The sequence below is a fragment of the Barbus barbus genome, assembly GCF_936440315.1.
Source record: "Barbus barbus genome assembly, chromosome: 8".
In the NCBI taxonomy this organism is placed as follows: domain Eukaryota; kingdom Metazoa; phylum Chordata; class Actinopteri; order Cypriniformes; family Cyprinidae; genus Barbus; species Barbus barbus.
The window spans coordinates 630,971-651,162 of NC_136736.1; the positions used below are offsets into that span (position 1 = coordinate 630,971).

Here is a 20,192-nt window from a genome sequence, read left to right on the forward strand (position 1 = left end):
ATGGGGCCGTGCATTATCATGCTGCAACATGAGGTGATGGTCGTGGATGAATGGCACAGCAATGGGCCTCAGGATCTCGTCACGGTATCTCTGTGCATTCAAAATGCCATCAATAAAATGCACCTGTGTTCGTTGTCCATAACATACGCCTGCCCATACCATAACCCCACCGCCACCATGGGCCACTCGATCCACAACATTGACATCAGCAAACCGCTCACCCACACAATGCCATACACGCTGTCTGCCATCTGCCCTGTACAGTGAAAACCGGGATTTATCCGTGAAGAGAACACCTCTACGACAACGAACTACAGTCAGGTCAAGACCCCGATGAGGATGAAGAACATGCAGATGAGCTTCCCTGAGACGGTTTCTGACAGTTTGTGCAGAAATTCTTTGGTTATGCAATCCGATTGTTGCAGCAGCTGTCCGGGTGGCTGGTCTCAGACGATCTTGGAGGTGAAGATGCTGGATGTGGAGGTCCTGGGCTGGTGTGGTTACACGTGGTCTGCGGTTGTGAGGCTGGTTGGATGTACTGCCAAATTCTCTGAAACACCTTTGGGAGACGGCTTATGGTAGAGAAATTAACATTCAATTCACGGGCAACATCTCTGGTGGACATTCCTGCAGTCAGCATGCCAATTACACGCTCCCTCAAAAGTTGCGACATCTGTGGCATTGTGCTGTGTGATAAAACTGCACATTTTAGAGTGGCCTTTTATTGTGGCCAGCCTAAGGCACACCTGTACAATAATCATGCTGTCTAATCAGCATCTTGATATGCCACACCTGTGAGGTGGGTGGATTATCTCGGCAGAGGAGAAGTGCTCACTAACACAGATTTAGACAGATTTGTGAGCAATATTTGAGAGAAATAGGCCTTATGTGTACATGGAAAAAGTCTTAAAGCTGTAGTCTACGATGCTGAAAATCAGTCGAGAAAGCCAGAATTTAAAAAAAACTCATCCCGCCCCTCCACACGCACACCCCTCCCCTCTGTGCTACCTGATCCCTCCCACCGGGAAACGACCTGAACAACGTCACTCAGTCAAGCAGGAGTAAACATGGAAAATAGCTCTGAGGCACACGTTTGAGGTCACGCACACGCAAGATTAGCAACACATGCAATGTTCTATCGGCTCGAACAGAAAACCGCTAACGTTAGGCCTACTGAAATAGTCAAGCACTTCAAGAAATATAATTACTTTGACCCGTGATCGGCTAACATTCCAATGCCGACCGGTAGCATGATCATGTTGTCAGACTGATAAAAAGCTATTTATGTAATACACCACACCATAAAAGTATAAATAAATGCTTACCTGCTCAACAAAAAGTCAGCCATGTCAGCGTCGGTTTTAAGTCCAAGGTTTCTCTGAAGCTTCCTCCAACGGGCAATGGTGGACCCTATATTGATTCGGCTTTGAGTCCGGCGTTCTTCACATTTTTTTTAAATCTCTGCTCTTTCCTCAATTGACTTTCTCTTTCTTCCAACCTTGACTGTTGGGGCGAGCAGGGGCCGCTTGCTGCTGTCTGTTTGTTGGTTTTTCTCCATTGCTGAGTTGATGCTGCCTACTTTCGCGCGAAATTTCATGTCGCAGGAGGGGGCGGGGTGGGGTGCGGTGGGTGGAGACGCGAGTGGAGCAGGGGATTGGATGAGAGCAGTTAACCAATGTAAGCTGTCCGGCCGGACAGCTTACATTGGTCAATTTCTCTGCGGGTGTACACCCAATAGAGTGAATGGATTTCTCTTCATATTATTAGGATTGTACTGTAGAAGCATAACCAGCATCTAAACGAGGTTATTAATAATGAACAATCTTTGAAATCGTAGACCATAGCTTTAAATCTTTGAGTTCAGCTCATGAAAAATGGGGGCAAAAACAAAAGTGTTGCATTTATAATTTTGGTCAGTGTATATATTATTCTAAAACAGTGCTGTTTATCAGAACCGATCCGATACTGAAACTTCTGAGCATCGGCCGATACCAATCCGATACCGGAACAGTTTTTTTTTTTTTTAAATCAATGTAGAATTTCTATACTTCTGTGTGTTTTTCTGATCATCACTATTCTGTGTGTTGAACACAAATCGGCCGATACCTATACTGAGCATCAGAGCGGTGCATACCTACAAGAAACGTTGGTTAGAATCATTAATGGACCTTACTGGAAAACAAATCTAAATTATTATAGGTTATGGCTCCTTTTAATATATTATAATATTAATATTATTTATATTTTAACAACTTAACGTTTTTGCCAAATCAACTTGTGCTCAACTGAAATGGATTGTGATTGTGATCTACCAGTTGGACACCACTGACCATATAATTTTGAAATGTTGTATTCAGTAGCACTTCTTTGTTTTTCCTTTTTAATTTTTTTAATTTTTTTTTTTTAATAGTACATTTTGCATTATATTTTATATACTGAAACTTGTATTTGGGTCTCATTCAGATTGTCCAGCTGTAATCTCACTAGTCAGTCGTGTGAAATTGTGGCTTCAGCTCTACAATCCTCAAACTCTGTCCTGAGAGAGCTGGATCTCAGTAACAATGACCTGCAGGATTCAGCAGTGAAACTGCTCTCTGATGGGCTGAAGAGTCCAAACTGTCAGCTGCAGATACTAAGGTATGTAAACAATATTCAAGTCTGTTTTCCAGTTGAGTCCTGATACTCTGCAGGACTCTGCAGGAGTGTGAGCAGAGGTGGGTAGTAACGAGTTACATTTACTTCGTTACATTTACTTGAGTACATTTTTTGGGTAACTAATACTTTTAGAGTATATTTTAAAATGGGTACTTTTACTCTTACTCAAGTATATTTTTAAAGAAAAAACGGTACTTTTACTTCGTTACTGTGGGCGACTCTCCTCTCGTTACTGTATCTTAATGCAATACAAGTTAAAAATGCTTCGGTTTATTCCAAACGCGCCGTCTACTTTTCTCTGGGCAATGAACGATGCCCATTCGCGAATAATTCATTCTTTTGAGTCGATTCTGTTTAAAGGCTTTATCAAACCAGTTGGCAAACCAGTGAATCGGTTCGCGAATCAGTTTGAATGATTCGTTCAGTTCCCTGCCGCACGCGCTGAGTCTCTGAAGCGGTTCTCACTCAGATAACAGAGAGTTTAAGAACATCAAGAGCGATGAAGACGTGGCTTTGGATCTACAGTCAGTTGAAAGCAAATCTGCAAAGGCTTGTTTGCTAGAGCTATATGAAGATCTTTTATTAGATGAACACCGCGTGTGCTGTCTACTGTTCCACAGGTATAGGCCACAATACCACTATGACATTACCAGTTTGTTGTACATGTACCTTACATTAAATACAATTTATCCTTTATTCATTAAATAAGCTGTCACAGAGTATGAAATGAACACCCGCGGAGCCCGCGTTAGCTCTGCGCAGCGGCGCGCGGCCTGTTCTAGACACAATTAATATTCATATTTTTACAATATTTACGCTTGCAAAAATATAGGCTACATTTGTTCACATTTTGCAGAACAGAAGATCCGTCAATATGCATTTGTTTCGTTATGTTCAGAGCAGTCATGTGAGGCGTTTTCAGAGGTTTCAGTGTCAGAGGTTATAGGATAATACATAATTAATTTACTTTAAAATAGAATTTAATTCAGTGATGCAAATCAGAATTTTCATCAGCTGTTACTCCAGTTTTCGGAGTCATATGATCCTTCAGAAATCATTATAATATATCGATTTATTACCAGTGTTGGAAACAGTTTTGCTGCTTAATATTTTTTGGAACCTGTGACATTTTGTTCAGTGTTCTTTGATGAATAGAAAGCTAAAAAGAGCAGCACTGATAATAAATCAACATGATTTCTGAAGGATTATGTGACTCTGAAGACTGGGGTAAAGGCTGATGAAAATTCTGATTTGCATCACTGAAATAAATCACATTTAAAAAAAACAATATATATATATATATATATATATATATATATATGTGTATATATATTTATTTATTTATTTAGTCATTTAGCAGATGCTTTTATCCAAAGCGACTTACAAATGAGGACATAAGAAGCAATCAAAACCAACAAAAGAGCAACAACGTGCAAGTGCTATTACAAGTCTTGGTTAGCCTAACGCAGTACAGATAATTATTATTATTATTGTTATTTTTTAATAAAAAGACATAGATAAAATACAATTAGAATAGATAGTGCTAGAGTTAGAGGGTCAAGTAAAGATGGAACAGATGAGTTTTTAGCCGTTTCTTGAAGATGGGTAAGGATTCGGCTGCTCGGATCGAGTTGGGCAGGTCATTCCACCAGATGGGAACAGTTCATGAAAAAGTCCTTGAAAGTGTTTTTCTGTGTCTTTGGGATGGTACAATAATTCGTTGTTCACTTGAAGAACTCAATCTTCTAGAGGGCACATAAGTCTGAAGTAAAGAATTAAGGTAAAGGGGAGCAGAGCCAGTGGTGGTTCTGTAGGCAAACATTAATGCCTTGAATTTAATGCGAGCAGCTATTTGTAGCCAGTGCAAATTGATGAACAGAGGCGTGACGTGCGTTCTTTTCGGCTCATTAAAGATTAATCTTGCAGCGGCATTTTGGATTAATTGTAGAGGTTTAATAGAATTGGCTGGAAGACCTGCCAAGAGAGCATTGCAATAATCAAGTCTGGACAGAACAAGAGCCTGAACAAGGAGTTGTGTTGCATGTTCCGAGAGAAAGGGCCTGATCTTCTTAATACTATATAATGCAAATCTGCAGGACCGGGCAGTTTTAGCAGTGTGGTCTGAGAAATTCAGCTTATCATCAATCACAACTCCAAGGTTTCTGGCTGTTTTTGAAGGAGTTATGATAGATGAGTCTAACTGGAAGCTGAGATTGTGATGAAGCGATGGGTTAGCTGAAATTACAAGCAGTTCTGTCTTAGCTAGGTTAAAGGTGCCATAGAATGCATTGATACAGTATTTTAAATTGTTCTCTGATATCTACACAGAAGGTATGTGGCTTAAGTAAGGGCAAAAAATATCCAGAAACGATTTTACATGTCCATTTACAACCCTAGGATTTCTCCCTAGAATGAAACGGTCTGTTATTGGCTTATTTAGCAGGGTCATGAATAATAATGAGCTCTGCTCTGATTGGCTGTTTCACAGTACGGCTCATCAGCAAGAAGGAAGCACAGGGAGGAAAATATATATTTAAATACTTTCTCTCGCAGTTATATCGTCGGGTAATTATACTGTATATAAAAGCGGGCATCAGGGAGCCGTTATTAATATGCGAGGCATTGAAACTGCTTTTGAACGATCCATCGAAGCAACAGTACTTACCACACATTTCACAAGATCAGATGCTTGTCAGTGGTGCTCAGGATCTGTAAGTCATTCGCCATCATCCTCATCTCTCCTTACTGAGAGTGAAATCTTATGTACTGTAACAGGCTACCGCTAGCAAGGAGCTAACCATGTCCCTTTAGTGGCTCGTGTTATTTGCTTTCTGTGCCTTTCTGAATACAGACACCAACCCATCCCTGCACTTCACACCCCCTGCACGGCCTGGAACATAAAATTTATTTTGTTATTTTCGCTGTTGTCCGCGCTTGTTTATTTACAATACCTGCAGAGCTTCTGATGGTTCGGCCGGTTTAGAACAAGGGCGGGTTTATGCAAATGTTGGGGGCGTAGTGATCCCGACTGTTGCGTCACAGTCGGTGTTATGTTCTGATTCGCCTGTTTTTCAGTGGTCTTTTTTAATCACGAGATTTACATATGAAGGAGAAAACTATGGTGTTTGAGGCTCACTGTATGTCATTTCCATGTACATAACTGTTATTATTTAAATATGCCAGGGTAAAGACAGTTTTTCATTCTATGGCACCTTTAAGTTGAAGGTGATGGTCCATCATCCAGCAAGAAATGTCTGTTAGACACGCAGAGATGCGAGTAGCTATCGTCGGATCATCAGGATGGAATGAGAGGTAGAGTTGAGTGTCATCAGCATAGCAGTGATATGAAAAGCCATGTTTCTGAATGACAGAACCTAGTGATGCCATGTAGACAGAAAAGAGAAGTGGTCCAAGAACTGAGCCCTGAGGCACCCCAGTAGCTAGATGCTGCGACTTGGATACCTCACCTCTCCAAGATACTTTGAAGGACCTATCAGAGAGGTAAGACTCAAACCACTGGAGTGCGGTTCCTGAGAAGCCCTTTCTCAATAGGGTTGACAAGAGGATCTGATGGTTGACTGTATCAAAAGCAGCAGACAAATCTAGCAAGATGAGTAATGAAGATTTGTCAGCCGCTCTTGCAAGTCTTAGGGCTTCAACAACAGAAAGCAAGGCAGTTTCGGTCGAATGTCCACTACTGAAACCAGATTGGTTACTGTCCAGGAGGTTGTTCTGTGTGAGAAAGACAGAGACTTGGTTGAACACAACTCGTTCAAGTGTTTTTGCAATGAAAGGAAGAAGGGAAACCGGTCTATAGTTCCCAAAAAGAGTTTGGTTCAGAGTGGGTTTTTTAAGAAGTGGAGTTATACGAGCCTGTTTAAATGCTGAGGGAAAAATTCCAGTGTGAAGGGATGTGCTAACGATGTGCGTGAGTGCAGGTATATATATATTGAACGGCTGTGTGTGTGTGTGTGTGTACACAGACACATTACATAAATGTAATCTATATATCTAAATAAAAATAGACTATATTCAGTACCTATATGATCCAAAGTAACTAGTAACTAACTACTTGAGTAGTTTTTTTATCCAATACTTTTTTACTCTTACTCAAGTAACTATTCAGACGATTACTTTTACTTTTACTTGAGTAAATATTTGTAGAAGTACTTTTACTTTTACTTGAGTACAGTTTTTGGGTACTCTACCCACCTCTGAGTGTGAGTAACTGTTTTCATTACATGGTCACCTATTGCTGTGCCTCTTCTTACAGATCATTTGATATGTATCGAGTTGTTTATGCGTTTTTGACCTAAATTACAGCAGCGTCCATATATGAGGAATGTATGCTGTCAAACATACACAACTATTAGCCAATCATAGCAGTGGGCGTTTACTTCAGAGTCTACAGTCCTCCACGCCTATTCAAATGTAATATTCTGATGAGGGGGGTTAAAAACATGACAGAAAAATAGCCTATTACTTCTAAATTATAATGTTTTTTGATGTAAAAATCTTGATAATATTATAAGTGGACCTGAGAAAACAGTACAATATAAAAGAGGCGTCCAGTGTGTGATACCTGCGAGTTCTCCTAGAGGCAGTGCTGTGCTTTTGCATAATAAAAGCAGTTAAAGTGTGAGAGTAGACCTACAATATCTATATGTGTGTAATTTCAATGCTATGACCTTTGAGTTGATATTTCAAGATATTTAAAGATGGCCCAAATCCCATACGAAACAATGCAATCTGGTTAATATTTGTTGTTTTCGAGAAAGTAGCCTTCTGTAGTCCTGTGAGTCAACAACGCTCAGAGTCGACACTCTGAGGCTGTTTCAAATCACACCCTACTAACTGTGTTTGTAAAGCATGTTTGTTATAGCAAGAAAAGCCAAGAAAAAAATCTGATTAAGTGGTTTTGGTTAATTGTTGGTGATGGTGGAATCTAGTGGCCTGATTCACTGATCTCATTCAGTGGCTAATCTCTCATGAGAGGGTGTGTTTTTAATTAGTTTCAGGTTATTTACGATCGCTATATGACTCTGCAAGATGACATAACAAACTATTATGAACGATTAAAAAACAAAAAAAACATTGTGTGCACTAAACCTTTAGAATTACAGCATCATTAGACACACAGACATCAGGAATCAGCATATGAATCTCAACAATGGTGACAGTCAAAACCTTCGTGCTGCAATGCATGCTGGGTACCAGCACAGTACAAAGCTCACCCTTGACTCCCAGCATGCATTGTGGCATGAATAAATGATGCCGCTAAATTGTCCAAACATTTCTTTAATTCTCACGATTTGCTTTTATTTTTGCTTTTGTTTTTGTGTTGAGTTTTAGTAGTGTGTTTTGTGATGTTCAGAGTTGATCTGTTTATTTATTTTGTTGATTGTCACCGTTGTTGAGATTCATACGCTGATTCTTGATGTGTGTGTTTTATAGCATGTCAGAGCTTTTTTGTTGAGTGATGTGTTTAACAATATTTCATAACAGCCTGCTCATTATTTTGCTATAATGTATTATTAGAACATTGTCTTTGGTAACACAAGAGACACTGGACAAAATCAGGGAAAAACATAATGAAAAATATTACATATCTTGCCTCAGCCCTTTTTGCAATAACAAATGTGTTTAAATACACATAGCTTCAACAGCCAAAGAAACGTTAATGTTATAAAGTCAAGGTTCAAGAGCCCAACTAAAGCAAACACTGATCTCCATCATGGTAGTGCCAAAAAAAACAACAACATCTAAATCTCTGTTAATTCTCAATAAGCACTTCTGTAGACGTCTGACAGAAATAGCATCAGTCTGGTTGGTAATGTAAAGCTGGTAAAGCTGTTTTAGGAGTTGTTTAATCAGATTCAGTGTCTTTTTTCATCTTCATCTGATTTCATCAAAGGCTGTGGCTGAAGTCAGTTGTAGTTCTTGTGTTTCTCTTTCCTTCAGTGATTCTGCTTGTTAATAGCAGCTGTTCATCACTAATGCACAATCATCATTTAATTATCTCATTAACTTCAGCACTGCTTTAGTGTTACTCAAACACTCTGTAGTGTGCACACTTAAGCCCTAAACACACTGCACGATTTTCGTCTGTCCCAGACAAAAGATTGGCATCGTGAAACAATTGTGGTGATTTCTGTGATTGTGCCTCCTAATCGGTGGTCTTGTGTCGTACATTGAGAGAGGTTCAAAGACAGCTATTGTCACGGTCTTACGACCAAAGATAGCCTACAATACAGCATGACCATGGTACATTGTGTTTGCTGTTACCATTCATGTTTACGGATCAGCCAATAAAAATGTGACATGAAATCAACACAACATGGTGCTAAAACATAACATAAGTTTTGTGGCTCATCATTGTGTTGGAGAGTAGAGCCTGTGCTTCAGTCAATGATGGACCTCAAACACTGATGTTCTTGTCAGTACTATGTCATGTGTTTCCTTCTTGTATACCCTTATTTGGTTTGTTTCCTGCCCTTGTTAAGTGTGATTATCAGTTCATTCTTGTCCAGCTGTGTTTGTCTGATTATCTGTGATTATCCTTTGTATTTAAGTCCTGTCTGTTCTGTTAGGTTTCGTCTGGTCTACTCGTTACTCCCTGGTGTTCCTGTGTGTCAGCCCTGCCTTGTCTTGCCCTGATGTTTTGATTAAAGACTGTATTTTTGAGTTACATTCTTGTCTTCATGTTCCTCGTTACTCGCTAAAGGCCACGGCCTCTAGCATCAGTTGCTAGAGCGCCTCATTTTGAGATCAGGAGAGTGAGGTTTACACACAACAGCTCTTAATGGCCTACGTCGGTTGCACTCACCCCCCTAAACCTCACTCCCGTGTCCGCACTGCCACAACTCGTTCTTGTTCTCAATTTTTTTTTACATTTATATCTGTAAAATTCACTATCAGTTGACCTCTAATATACATCATATTTAACGCCTTTAAATATTTAAAACTACATTAATGGGCAGTGGCTGTCAAGCTCCAAAAAGTGTGAAAACCTGAATGACATTTCAAACCTATTCTCTCTGTAGGTTGTCTGGCTGTATGGTGACAGAGGAAGGCTGTGGTTATTTGTCTTCAGCTCTGAGTTCAAACCCCTCACACCTGAGAGAGCTGGATCTGAGCTACAATCACCCAGGAGATTCAGGAGTCCAGCTGCTCAAACACAAACTGGAGGATCCAAACTATAAACTGCAGATACTCAAGTATGTGGGCTAGTTAACTTTGTTTAAAAATTTCTTTAAAAATCTTTTTTTGTGCTCCTACTATTTTTAGTGGACTATATCTAACTGTCATTATTGAATACCACATAAAGATGAACTCATTCTCCTCTTTAAAAAAATTTATCTGGGTTGCAGTGAAGCACTTACCATTGAAGTGGATTCTGGGGACACCCAAGACCAATATTGCATATTGTAAAAAGGAGCATAATAGGTGCTCCTTAAAAAAAATATTACAACAAATTACAATTACAACAAATTAATAATCATTAAAACCTAATAAATACAACCTAATTTTATATTTTCCTCTGATATTGGGTGTTATATTACACTGTAAGGCATGTAAGATCTGATACAGAGCTTAGTGCCCTAAAGTAATCACTAATCGCAGTACGCTTTTAAAGACCTTTATCAGGTTTGAATGCAGATTTTAATAATTTTTCCTCAAAATACTGCTTTGTTTTACACAAGAGTGAAACTGTTTCAATAGACAGTAGTTTTCAGCCCGTTGAACATTATTTATTTGTGTGTACATTTCTGTCACTGTTCAGTTTGGACCATGGAGGATATTTCAGGAACGTTCCAGGACTGAAAAAATGTAAGTCCTCTCTGACGAACACACTGATGCATATTTAATGATGCCATAGATATTCTGACCTCTCTTCTTGTGTTCAGATGCCTTTGATCTCACACTGGATCCAAACACAGCACACACTCGTCTCATTGTCTCTGAAGAGAAGAAAAAAACAACATGTGTGAAAGAGCATCAGCCATATCCTGATCATCCAGAGAGATTTAAGCGCTTTGAGCAGGTTCTGTGTGTTGAGAGACTGACTGGACGCTGTTACTGGGAGGTTCAATGGAGCGGCTGGAGTCATGTAGCGGTGTCATATAAAGGAATCAACAAGAAAGAAGGGAGTGACAGTCGATTTGGGCTCAATGAGAATTCCTGGAATCTTTACTGTTGTGATAATATTTACTCTGTCTGGCATAAAAATAAGAGCACAAATATTCCTTCCCCTTCAGTCCTGTCTAATAGAGTAGGAGTGTATGTGGACGTGTCGGCCTGCTCTCTGTCCTTCTACAGCGTCTCTGACACACACACACTCACACACTTACACACATTCAACACCACATTCGCTGAACCCCTCTACGCTGGGTTTGGACTTTATAATGATTCCTCAGTGTCTCTGTGTCAGATTTAAAAAAAAATGTTTTACCAAGGTCTGTCTGAATACTCAACTCTACTTGGCTGGAAGGTGTGCTTTAAAGCAGTTTGTCGTTCCAGTCAGTTTAATCACGTTCCATATTAGCTTTCAGTGCACACAGAGAGAGAGATAGAGAGAGATTCTTTAGACACACAGCAAAATTCAGGAGCATAGAAACTTGTTGTCAACGTTGTTCTGCAACTCACCTTAATAAAATAGCGTTGATATATTATATTTTATTAGCAACGAGAGGTAACATCGCTTCTTCTGATGTAATTCAACTCGCAGCTTAACTATTAGAGAGACCTGCTGTTAAATTTAAGACATTATACAGACATGAATTTTCAGTGTAACGTAAGTGTGTTATTAGGCTTGTTTCGCATTGCATGCTTAAGCAGTACATATGCCATTTATTCTAGCAACCATATTAACAGCTTATTATAGCATCCATTCTGCTCACATTAGCGGTGCTGTGCAGTAGAACACTTTACTAACATATAACTGTAACCAAAGGTGTGTATTATAGATCCCATTTTATTAAAACTCTTTTCTATTCTACATTGAACTTCTGATCTATCTTTTATCTGGGTTTCTGTGGGTCTGCAATATGGTTTAATGTGGCATGGTTTAATTTCCCCATGACCATTTTGAAATATGTTGTTTTGCGTCATTCCCATTCCACTTCTCGCATGTGTTTTATGATAACGTATTTTGGGGTCTGGATAGAGTCGTGACAGAGTTGTTGTCAGCTCATGTAGTGTGTGACCCGCTGTTGCGGTTCATTTATATAGTGTCACGTAGCTTGAACACCACAACAACTTTAAGACAGACAGAAAGTCATGTAGTCTCAACAATCTGCAGACATTTAAAGTCAAGTAGTGTGAACTAGGCTTTAAGTGTAACATTTTGTAATGCATTTATATTACAATTAGTGTAATACTTAGGGTTAAAATACAGAAAACAAATTTAAATTCCTGTGCAAAGAGCCAAAAAGGCATTTTGGTGGCTGGAAAAAATAATGCCATGGTTTAACCACTAGATTCCCATTTGGCTGTTTAATGAATATACATATATAGCTCTAGTGTAGAATATTTCTGGTCATAATTGCTTACTTATTATTGTAGGTTTTGCATTTGAATGTATTTTTCGACATTATCAAACACTCGATTTCGATAAGTTTAGATTTGTTTTTTAATGTTAAATTTAAAAAGGTTAACTACTCATATCCCAGTGTTATTTTATGATATTCACAAAAGCATACATCATAAATGAATATTAATAAAAGCAAGCAAATACAGAATTTAACCCAAGAAAGAAATAATGCAAACGCAAGGCAACCAGTGAAACTCTTTATTATATTCTTTATTATATTTCTCATTTTGTATGGAAGCCTGTGGGAGTGTCGCAACTCTGTTACTCAATGGCTCTGGTTTAGGTCGATGTGAAAATCGAGCCATGTTTTTTTCGCAGCTGTAAAATTTGTAAACTGGTGGATCGACATTAAGCTAATCCTAATGCATTATAAAAATCTGAACAATTAAGAAACTAAAATATATTTCTTTAATATAGTAATTGATTAAAAATAATTATATAAATGAATATAGTAATTGATACATTTGACTCATTTGATACATTCTTAAAAAAAATGTTTAAAAGCTTTATCATTTAATAAAACTTTTTGTTTTTTGGGAAACCTGTAACTGAACTTGAAGTTGATTGGTTATGAGATTTAAGTGACTGTATACTGAATTCTGTTTGTTGATGTGGTTAATATTTGTGTCTTCTGTTTGTAGTACCCCCTCTGCTTTCAGAGTTTGGTTTGGGATTTGAGCGCCAAGATTTGGTAACTGGTTTACTGCAGTGTACTTTGTTGTGTTTTGACCAGTCACTGTTTCTTGTGTATTTAAGTTTTATTTTGTGTGTTATATATATATTTTAATTTGATTAAATATTTGATTTCATTGGATTATATTAAACATTGTTTGTGTTATTTTCCTTTTGTCAAATCACGTCAAGTCACCATTATTTATATAGCCCTTTTTACAATGCAAATTTTGTCAAAGCAGCTTTACAGTATTAGTGTTGTTCTCTTCTGGCCCAGACAAAACCATCAGTTTAAGGCCCCGTCCACACGAAGACGCGTTTCTCTGTATACGCATAATTTTTTTACCGTATAGGCGTTTCGTCCACACAAAACCAGTGCTTTCGAAGAGTGAAACCGATCATTTTTGAAACCGGGTCCCAGGGTGGATAAATTTGAAAACGCCGTTTTCATGTTTTCGTGTGGACGGCGAATCCGTATATTTTCTGAAACGATGACGTCATCAGCCCACGTCTCGCCCCTAATCAGACACCGCTGCGTCACATAACAGCGACTACAACAACAACAATGTCAGACTACGTGCCTGTGTTCGTGCTGCAGAACCCACTGAGCTCATTAGTTTTATTAAAGCAAAATCTTCTGCTTTGTGTGTTAGTTTGTTTTCAGCGCGCAAGGTTTACGCACATGGTCCAAGTCTTCTTCTCTGTTTTTTTGTGTATCTCTGTGGCAGAATTACAGCGCCACATATTGGTCTGGCACGTGTACTACATCGTTTTCAGTCGGTTTCAGTGATTCCGTGTGGACGCAGATATTTCCTGAGACGACTCTGTGTTTACGGAATTTGAGGCAAAAAAAAAGATTGGATACGGAGAAACCCGTCTTCGTGTGGACATAGCCTAAATCCAGCAGAGTCAGATTTCTTAGAGCAGCGTTTCCCAGTCCCAGTCCTCGCTCTGCATATTTTGCATGTCTCTGTAGTTAACACACCTGATTCAGGTAACCAGCTCGTTGAGCTACGTGCATGAACTGTATTCCGATTAATATTATCCCTTCACAGTGTTCATTGTTCCCTACTCCCTGAGAAGGGGAAATCCGTTGAAGTTTACTTCACTTCGGAGCATTCATTCATGGATTTGCGCTACGCCACTGCCTGCAGCGTCTTCAGACACAGAGGAGTGGATATACCTCTGTAAATAAATACAATTTAAATTCACGTTTTGCACACTTTAATTCCCTTTGAATGGAACAAATACACTCGTTTCAAACTGGAATCATGGTGGAATATCCGGTGATGTCCACTTCGCAGGGCACTTACGTTCAAATAGAACAAACGTCGTACGTGATAAGAGATACATACGAAATATGCAAAGCGGGGGACACAAGGACTAGGATTGGGAAACGCTGGTTTAGAGGACTGATCTGGCTCCTGTGGTCTTGTCCCGATGGCCGTCTAGGAGACGAGGTCTTCACTGGGGATCAGTCTCTGGGGCTCATCTAGTTGTCCTGGTCTCCGCTGACATTCCGGGCTGTAGAGGACATCTCTAGGTGCTGATCCACCATCTGATCTGGATACAGACTGAATCTGGGTGGCTACAGTGACCTCGGAAAAAGAATGAGATAGACTAATATTAGCATAGATGCCATTCTTCTAACAATGAGTACATCGGATGTTATGGGAAGTGTTGATGAAGTGTTAAAGATGGGTCTTTAATCTAGATTTAAACTGAAAGAGTGTGTCTGCCTCCCAAACAGTGTTAGGTAGATTGTTCCAGAGTTCCTATTCAGATCAGATGGTCACCCAGGTTCAGTCCGTATCCAAATCAGATGGTGGATCGGCACATAGAGACCACGGGAACCAGATGAGTCCTCTGCATAATCTGAATTTGTTGCAGCCTAGAATTAAACTTCTGGTTTCGACACACTATGTGAAAGTGAAGTGACGTGTGCCCAAGTATGGTGACCCATACTCGGGTTAAATGCAGAGCACAAATTCCATCCAAATGCACACACAAATCTGTGAACACACACACACACACCATGAACACACACCCGGAGCAGTGGGCATATATTGCTGTGACGCCTGGGGAGCAGTTGGGGGTTCAGTTCTTGCTCAAGGGTCTCAATCATGGTATTGAGGGTGGAGAGAGTTCTGGATATTCACTCCCCCACCGACAATTCCTGCCGGACCTGAGACCCACAGCCTTCGGGTTACAAGTCCGAGACTCTAACCATTAGGCCACGACTGTCCCCCATTATGTAATGGCTTGAAGTCAGGACTCCATGATCCCAATGCAACACTCTGCATCCTGAGCCACTGGAATAGGTTATTTCGACACACTATTACCACGTTTAATACTGCAAAGCTGCTTTTACACAATTTGCATTGTAAAAAGTGCTATATAAATAATGGTGACTTGACTTGACATCTTGGGGCCCCCCTCACTCTGATCACAATCGCCTTCCAGGTTGGCCAATCTATGCAAGACCGCACCACTTGCACTGTCCTAAGAACAGCCTTTTTTTTATTTCTGGGTGAACAATCCCTTTAATATAAAAGCTTTGTTAAATGGGGTCATATTATGCTATTATGTAAGTTCATTGTTTACTGGGTGATAGAATAGGTTATTGGCATAAGAATAGGTTAACATGCTTTAATGTTCAAAAAACAGACTGGGAATAGAGGATGTGCAATAACGTAAAGTATGTGTTCATTATTGCACTTCCTCTATTCCCAGTTTGTCTGAAATGCACAGATTGTACACCCCTGCTTCTCCGATAACGGCATTCAGCACACCTACATACATACAAAAATATATTAGTAAGGATGAAGATTATTACTACTGTAAAGGATATTTTATTTTTGAAATATGGATCCTAAATAATAAAAGATATTTTCACTAACCTGCAGCAGACTTCTCACTAACAGTGTTTTTCACTTATTGATAATATTTCTCTGTCACGCCGCTTCATGATGCATGCGGCGTGATCTGCTAATGCAGCATACAGACAGAGAACCCGGAAGGCGCTGCTCGTGAACTCATGAATGCGCTTGCAGGAAGTGTCACGGAAGAGAATGAAAAGTTGAACAAAGTTTATTTTTTATTTTTGTGCACAAAAAGTATTCTGGTCGCTTCATAAAATTCAGATTGCACCACTAATGGCAGATGGACTATTTTGGTGATGTCTTTCATACTTTTCTGGGCCTTGACGGTGTAATTTACTTGGCAGTCAATGGACAGTCACAAGCCTCCTGGTTTTCATCCAAAATATCTTAAATTGTGTTCCGAAGACGAACAAAGCTTTTACGGGTTTGGAACAACATGGGGGTAATGATTGACAAAATTTTAATTTTGGGGTGGAGTAACCCTTTAAGGAGAAAATGCTCAGCAATGGTGTTGATTAATGGATTGGTATATCTAACTCATGGTTTATCTAAGTTTAGCGTGTAGGACTTGATAGTACAATCCCTTAGAATAACCGGCACTTTGTTTTGTTGACATCTTGAGTGGGGTCATCACTTCATTGGGGTCATCAGGTGGGTACCCTCCTTCCTCTGTGTTTCGTTGATAGGCCCACGAAACCTCCAAAGGGCTTAAAAGCAACACCTGGCGTCCCAGTTGCGCTCCCCTTTTACCCCAATAGGTCATTTTGCAGCCCATTTGGGATCCTTCATTTTTAGCCACAGCCAGTTGCTGCTTCGCTCAGCAGCCCCTGACAGCGACTTAATGGCTTGTCGCAAGGCCTGTCCTCTGACTCCCACCCCTTTCAGTAGCCTGGTTGTTGCCATAGCTACAAAACCTCTGCACCCAACTTCTACAGGGAGCAACTGTGTTCGCCAGCACCGTTGTACTGCTTCAGCTAATAGGTCTGAATACTTACAGTAGTTCCATGTTGAACAAGGACTTTTGTGAGGTTGTATCACAGTATTAGGTCTGGCCTGAGGTTAATTGTAATTATCTCAGGTGGAAAGCTGAGCTTTTGGGGCCGGTTGCACCAGCTGGATGTATACCCGGTTGTAAGACTAGGCTGGACGTAAAATGTGCTAGTCGAGCGTAGAATTTATACCCTTTGCACCATCTAGGTGTAATGCTACGTCTCACACTAAATCTTACGCATAGTCAGAGATAGGTGTAAAGTGAAAAGTCATGATTTGCTCAGACATTATTAGTGTTTAGGATTCACATCTGTTATTTAATTGTCACGGAATGGCGAAGGAAGCGCTGCGAAAAGACGAGGTCAGGGTCCAGATGCAGGTAAGGTGCTTTTAATAATAAACAAAAAGGCCAACACGGCACAAAAAAAACAAAACAGAAAGGACTGGGATACAAAACGGCAACACAGTGCATGTATCCCAGAACCGAGCAGACACTAGAAACCAAAAACACATTCACAAATAACAATTATCAAATAATGAACCCAGGCAGAGCGGTGAGAGAGTGGTGCATAAATAGTCTGTGCCAAATGGGGAACAGCTGGGAGTGTGACGTGTTTGCAGGTGTGTGTAATGTGACAGGTGTACCTGGTTACAGGAAATGAGTCCGGGAGGAAGGGAGATGGCGACCTCTGGTGGAAACGGGAAGAACCGCCGAGCCCGGACTCATGACAATTATTACTGCAGATGTGAACTGTAATGTTTATGGTCTTTTCGGGCAGGATAAGCGGTGTTGACTACTACCACACTGCTGACAGTAATTGACATAATAAAAAAATATTTCTGTAGAGCTTGTAACTATGCAGTAAATTATTACATATGATCTGGGATTATTAAAAGAAATTGTAACATTCGACATCTTGCTTGGAAGGACAGTATAAATGCTTGGAAATATTTCACGTCTTTAATTCCATTCATTATTAGTAGCATGCGTGCCATTCAATAATCGCAGTAAGTTTTGTGCTGTTACTTTTAATCAGAAATAAAGTATCAGCTTTCAAATTCTGTCACTTTTATTACAAAATACAAACTATAGGCTAAATGTGTTTTTTCAGCCACAGAAAGACGTCAATAAAACATACAATGTCACGTAAGTCACCTTTACCTCAGGAAAGACATTCATTGTACATAAACTCAATAGCCAGCTAGAAAAAATAACTAGAGAGAAGCATTGTATTATATTCATTATATTTTACTTAATCTGCTGCCTTCATTTTTAATGTTTGTTTGAAGAAATCTGTCATGGGAAAGTGCAAGGAGACTTCAGATATAAAAATGCCGACTTGTTAGAAAATGTTTACTGAATGAAATCATGGCATGGTGGCTTCACTTGTTATGATGTCTTGATCAGTTCAGTTTTATATTAGTAGTTGTAGCCATTGTCATCTCAGCCATCACTGCGGGAGAATGTGTCAGCGTGGATGCGCATCGTCTATGCCGGGCGTAGTTGCGCCTGATCGTAGTTGTAGTTGGTGCAACAGGTGTAAATATTTAGCGTAATTACAATTTAATTATTTTAATTACATAAGGAAATTTACGTGAGTTGAATGCATGTTTTCTAACGGAGTTGAAATTAGTTTGAGTTGAGCCAAAATGGCGATGTGATAAGGACCTGACATTCAAATACATAGAGTTTACATTGTGTTTATTTGAAATGCATTGTTTACAATATTGTTACAATTAAAAAAAAAACTTATTTTTCTTAAAAAGTGAATGTGCAATTCATGTTAATATTTTATGCAAAAGAATGCAGAGTTCATTAAACATCACCAGAGCTCGCAGCATATCCCATGTGTTTCTCTCACTTTTCTGCAGACACAAGTGTGTTCTACTTACTCTTTCGGGTCTCTCCAGCCCGAGATGGGTAACATACTTAAATTATTATACTTAATTATACTTAAATTATACTTAAAATACTTAGCTCCAACCTGAAGGCAACAGTTCAAAGAGGAAGTGTGCTGAGTGTGAGGGTATCCAAAGTGATTTTACCAGTCCTTTTCCTCACTCTGGAGATGTAAAGATCTTGGAGGCAGGGCAGAGGGGCACCGATAATCCTCTCAGCAGTCCTGACTGTCCACTTTAGTCGTCTGATGTGTGTTTTGGTAGCTGAACCAAACCAGACAGTTATGGATGAACACAGGACAGGCTCAATGATGGCAGAGTAGAACTGTTTCAGTAAGTCCTGTGGCAGGTTGAAGTTCCTCAGCTGGCGAAGAAAGTACAACCTCTGCTGGGCCTTTTTTAGCAATGGAGTCAATGTGATTGTACCACTTCAGGTCCTGAGAGATGGTGGTGCCCAGGAATCTGAATGAATCCACTGCAGTCACAGTGCTGTGCAGTGTCCAGGTGCTGTGCAGGTAAATTACACTATATGTAAATTCCGGATTAATTTACATGTATTAAAATAACTATCAACTAAATATGACAAATGGGGATTACAACATACATTTAATAAAAATAATCAAAGAGGTGAGTTAGTTCTTATCAAAGTTCTTTCATGAAACTCTAGATGGTACAGTCCAGTAGATTCACTCAATCTGACATAAGGACATCATTATTCAGTTGATTGGTTCTCTTCACATCAGCAGCCAAAGAGCTTGCTGCTTGACATTCAAATATTTGGCTAGTGCTTGTTGTAGCAGTTGCACCGTGCGTCAGATAGCATCTGAAATCAACATCTAAGGTAAGTGAATGTTCTTTTATCCCATATCACTGTGCAATTGCATAGTATGCCCAATTAATTTCAAAATAAGCAACAATAAACAAGTTTTAAACAAAGTGTCATGTTTAACAGTCTTGCATTCATATAGAGGAGTGAAATGTTAAGCAAATCAGCAGTAGCTTTTACGCATCTGTGTTTAACAGCTGGAGCAGAACACAGTTTAGAGCAGGGGTCTCCAACCTTTTTTACACCGTGGACCAGTTACGGTTTGAAAAATATCTTGCGGACCGGGGGTGGGGGGGGGTATTGTTGTTGTGGATGGTCTTTAAAACAGGTCGATTCATTTATACTGTTATCAGCACATGTTGAAGTATATTCGTCTCTTGAGAATATGCAGCGTTAGAGAACTCCATCAGTTTTTTTTACTTTCACTTTCTGTGACTGAAGTTAAGATGTTCACCGGCACAACTATTGCGCAAAGTTTGCACGTTGCTGTTGTGATATCCATTGGCTCGCCTTCATGGTTTAAAACAGAAATATTTCCAGTATTGCGACGTAACTGCAAACCCCAAACCCCCACAAGCATAGAGACGTGTTTCAGAGTGCGCAGTATACCGATTTGATCAACTGTGACACGTTTAAGCCCTAATAGCCTATATGACAGATCAGAGCAATCTTTTAT

The 20,192-nt window shown here is 39.6% G+C and overlaps 1 protein-coding gene across 3 annotated transcripts in view; it reads left to right on the forward strand.

Moving 5' to 3' along the window:
- Positions 1–11,657, forward strand: part of LOC306874408 (protein NLRC3-like) — a 33,312-nt gene extending 21,655 nt beyond the window's left edge. For all 3 annotated transcript variants that reach the window (XM_079424437.1, XM_079424438.1, XM_079424439.1), the window contains 4 exons: positions 2,464–2,637; positions 9,699–9,872; positions 10,439–10,485; positions 10,563–11,657. In XM_079424437.1, coding sequence (XP_079280563.1) covers positions 2,464–2,637; positions 9,699–9,872; positions 10,439–10,485; positions 10,563–11,092 — 925 coding nt within the window. In that variant the 3' untranslated portion in view covers positions 11,093–11,657. The remainder of the gene's footprint in view (positions 1–2,463; positions 2,638–9,698; positions 9,873–10,438; positions 10,486–10,562) is intronic.
- The last annotated feature ends 8,535 nt before the right edge of the window (positions 11,658–20,192 follow it).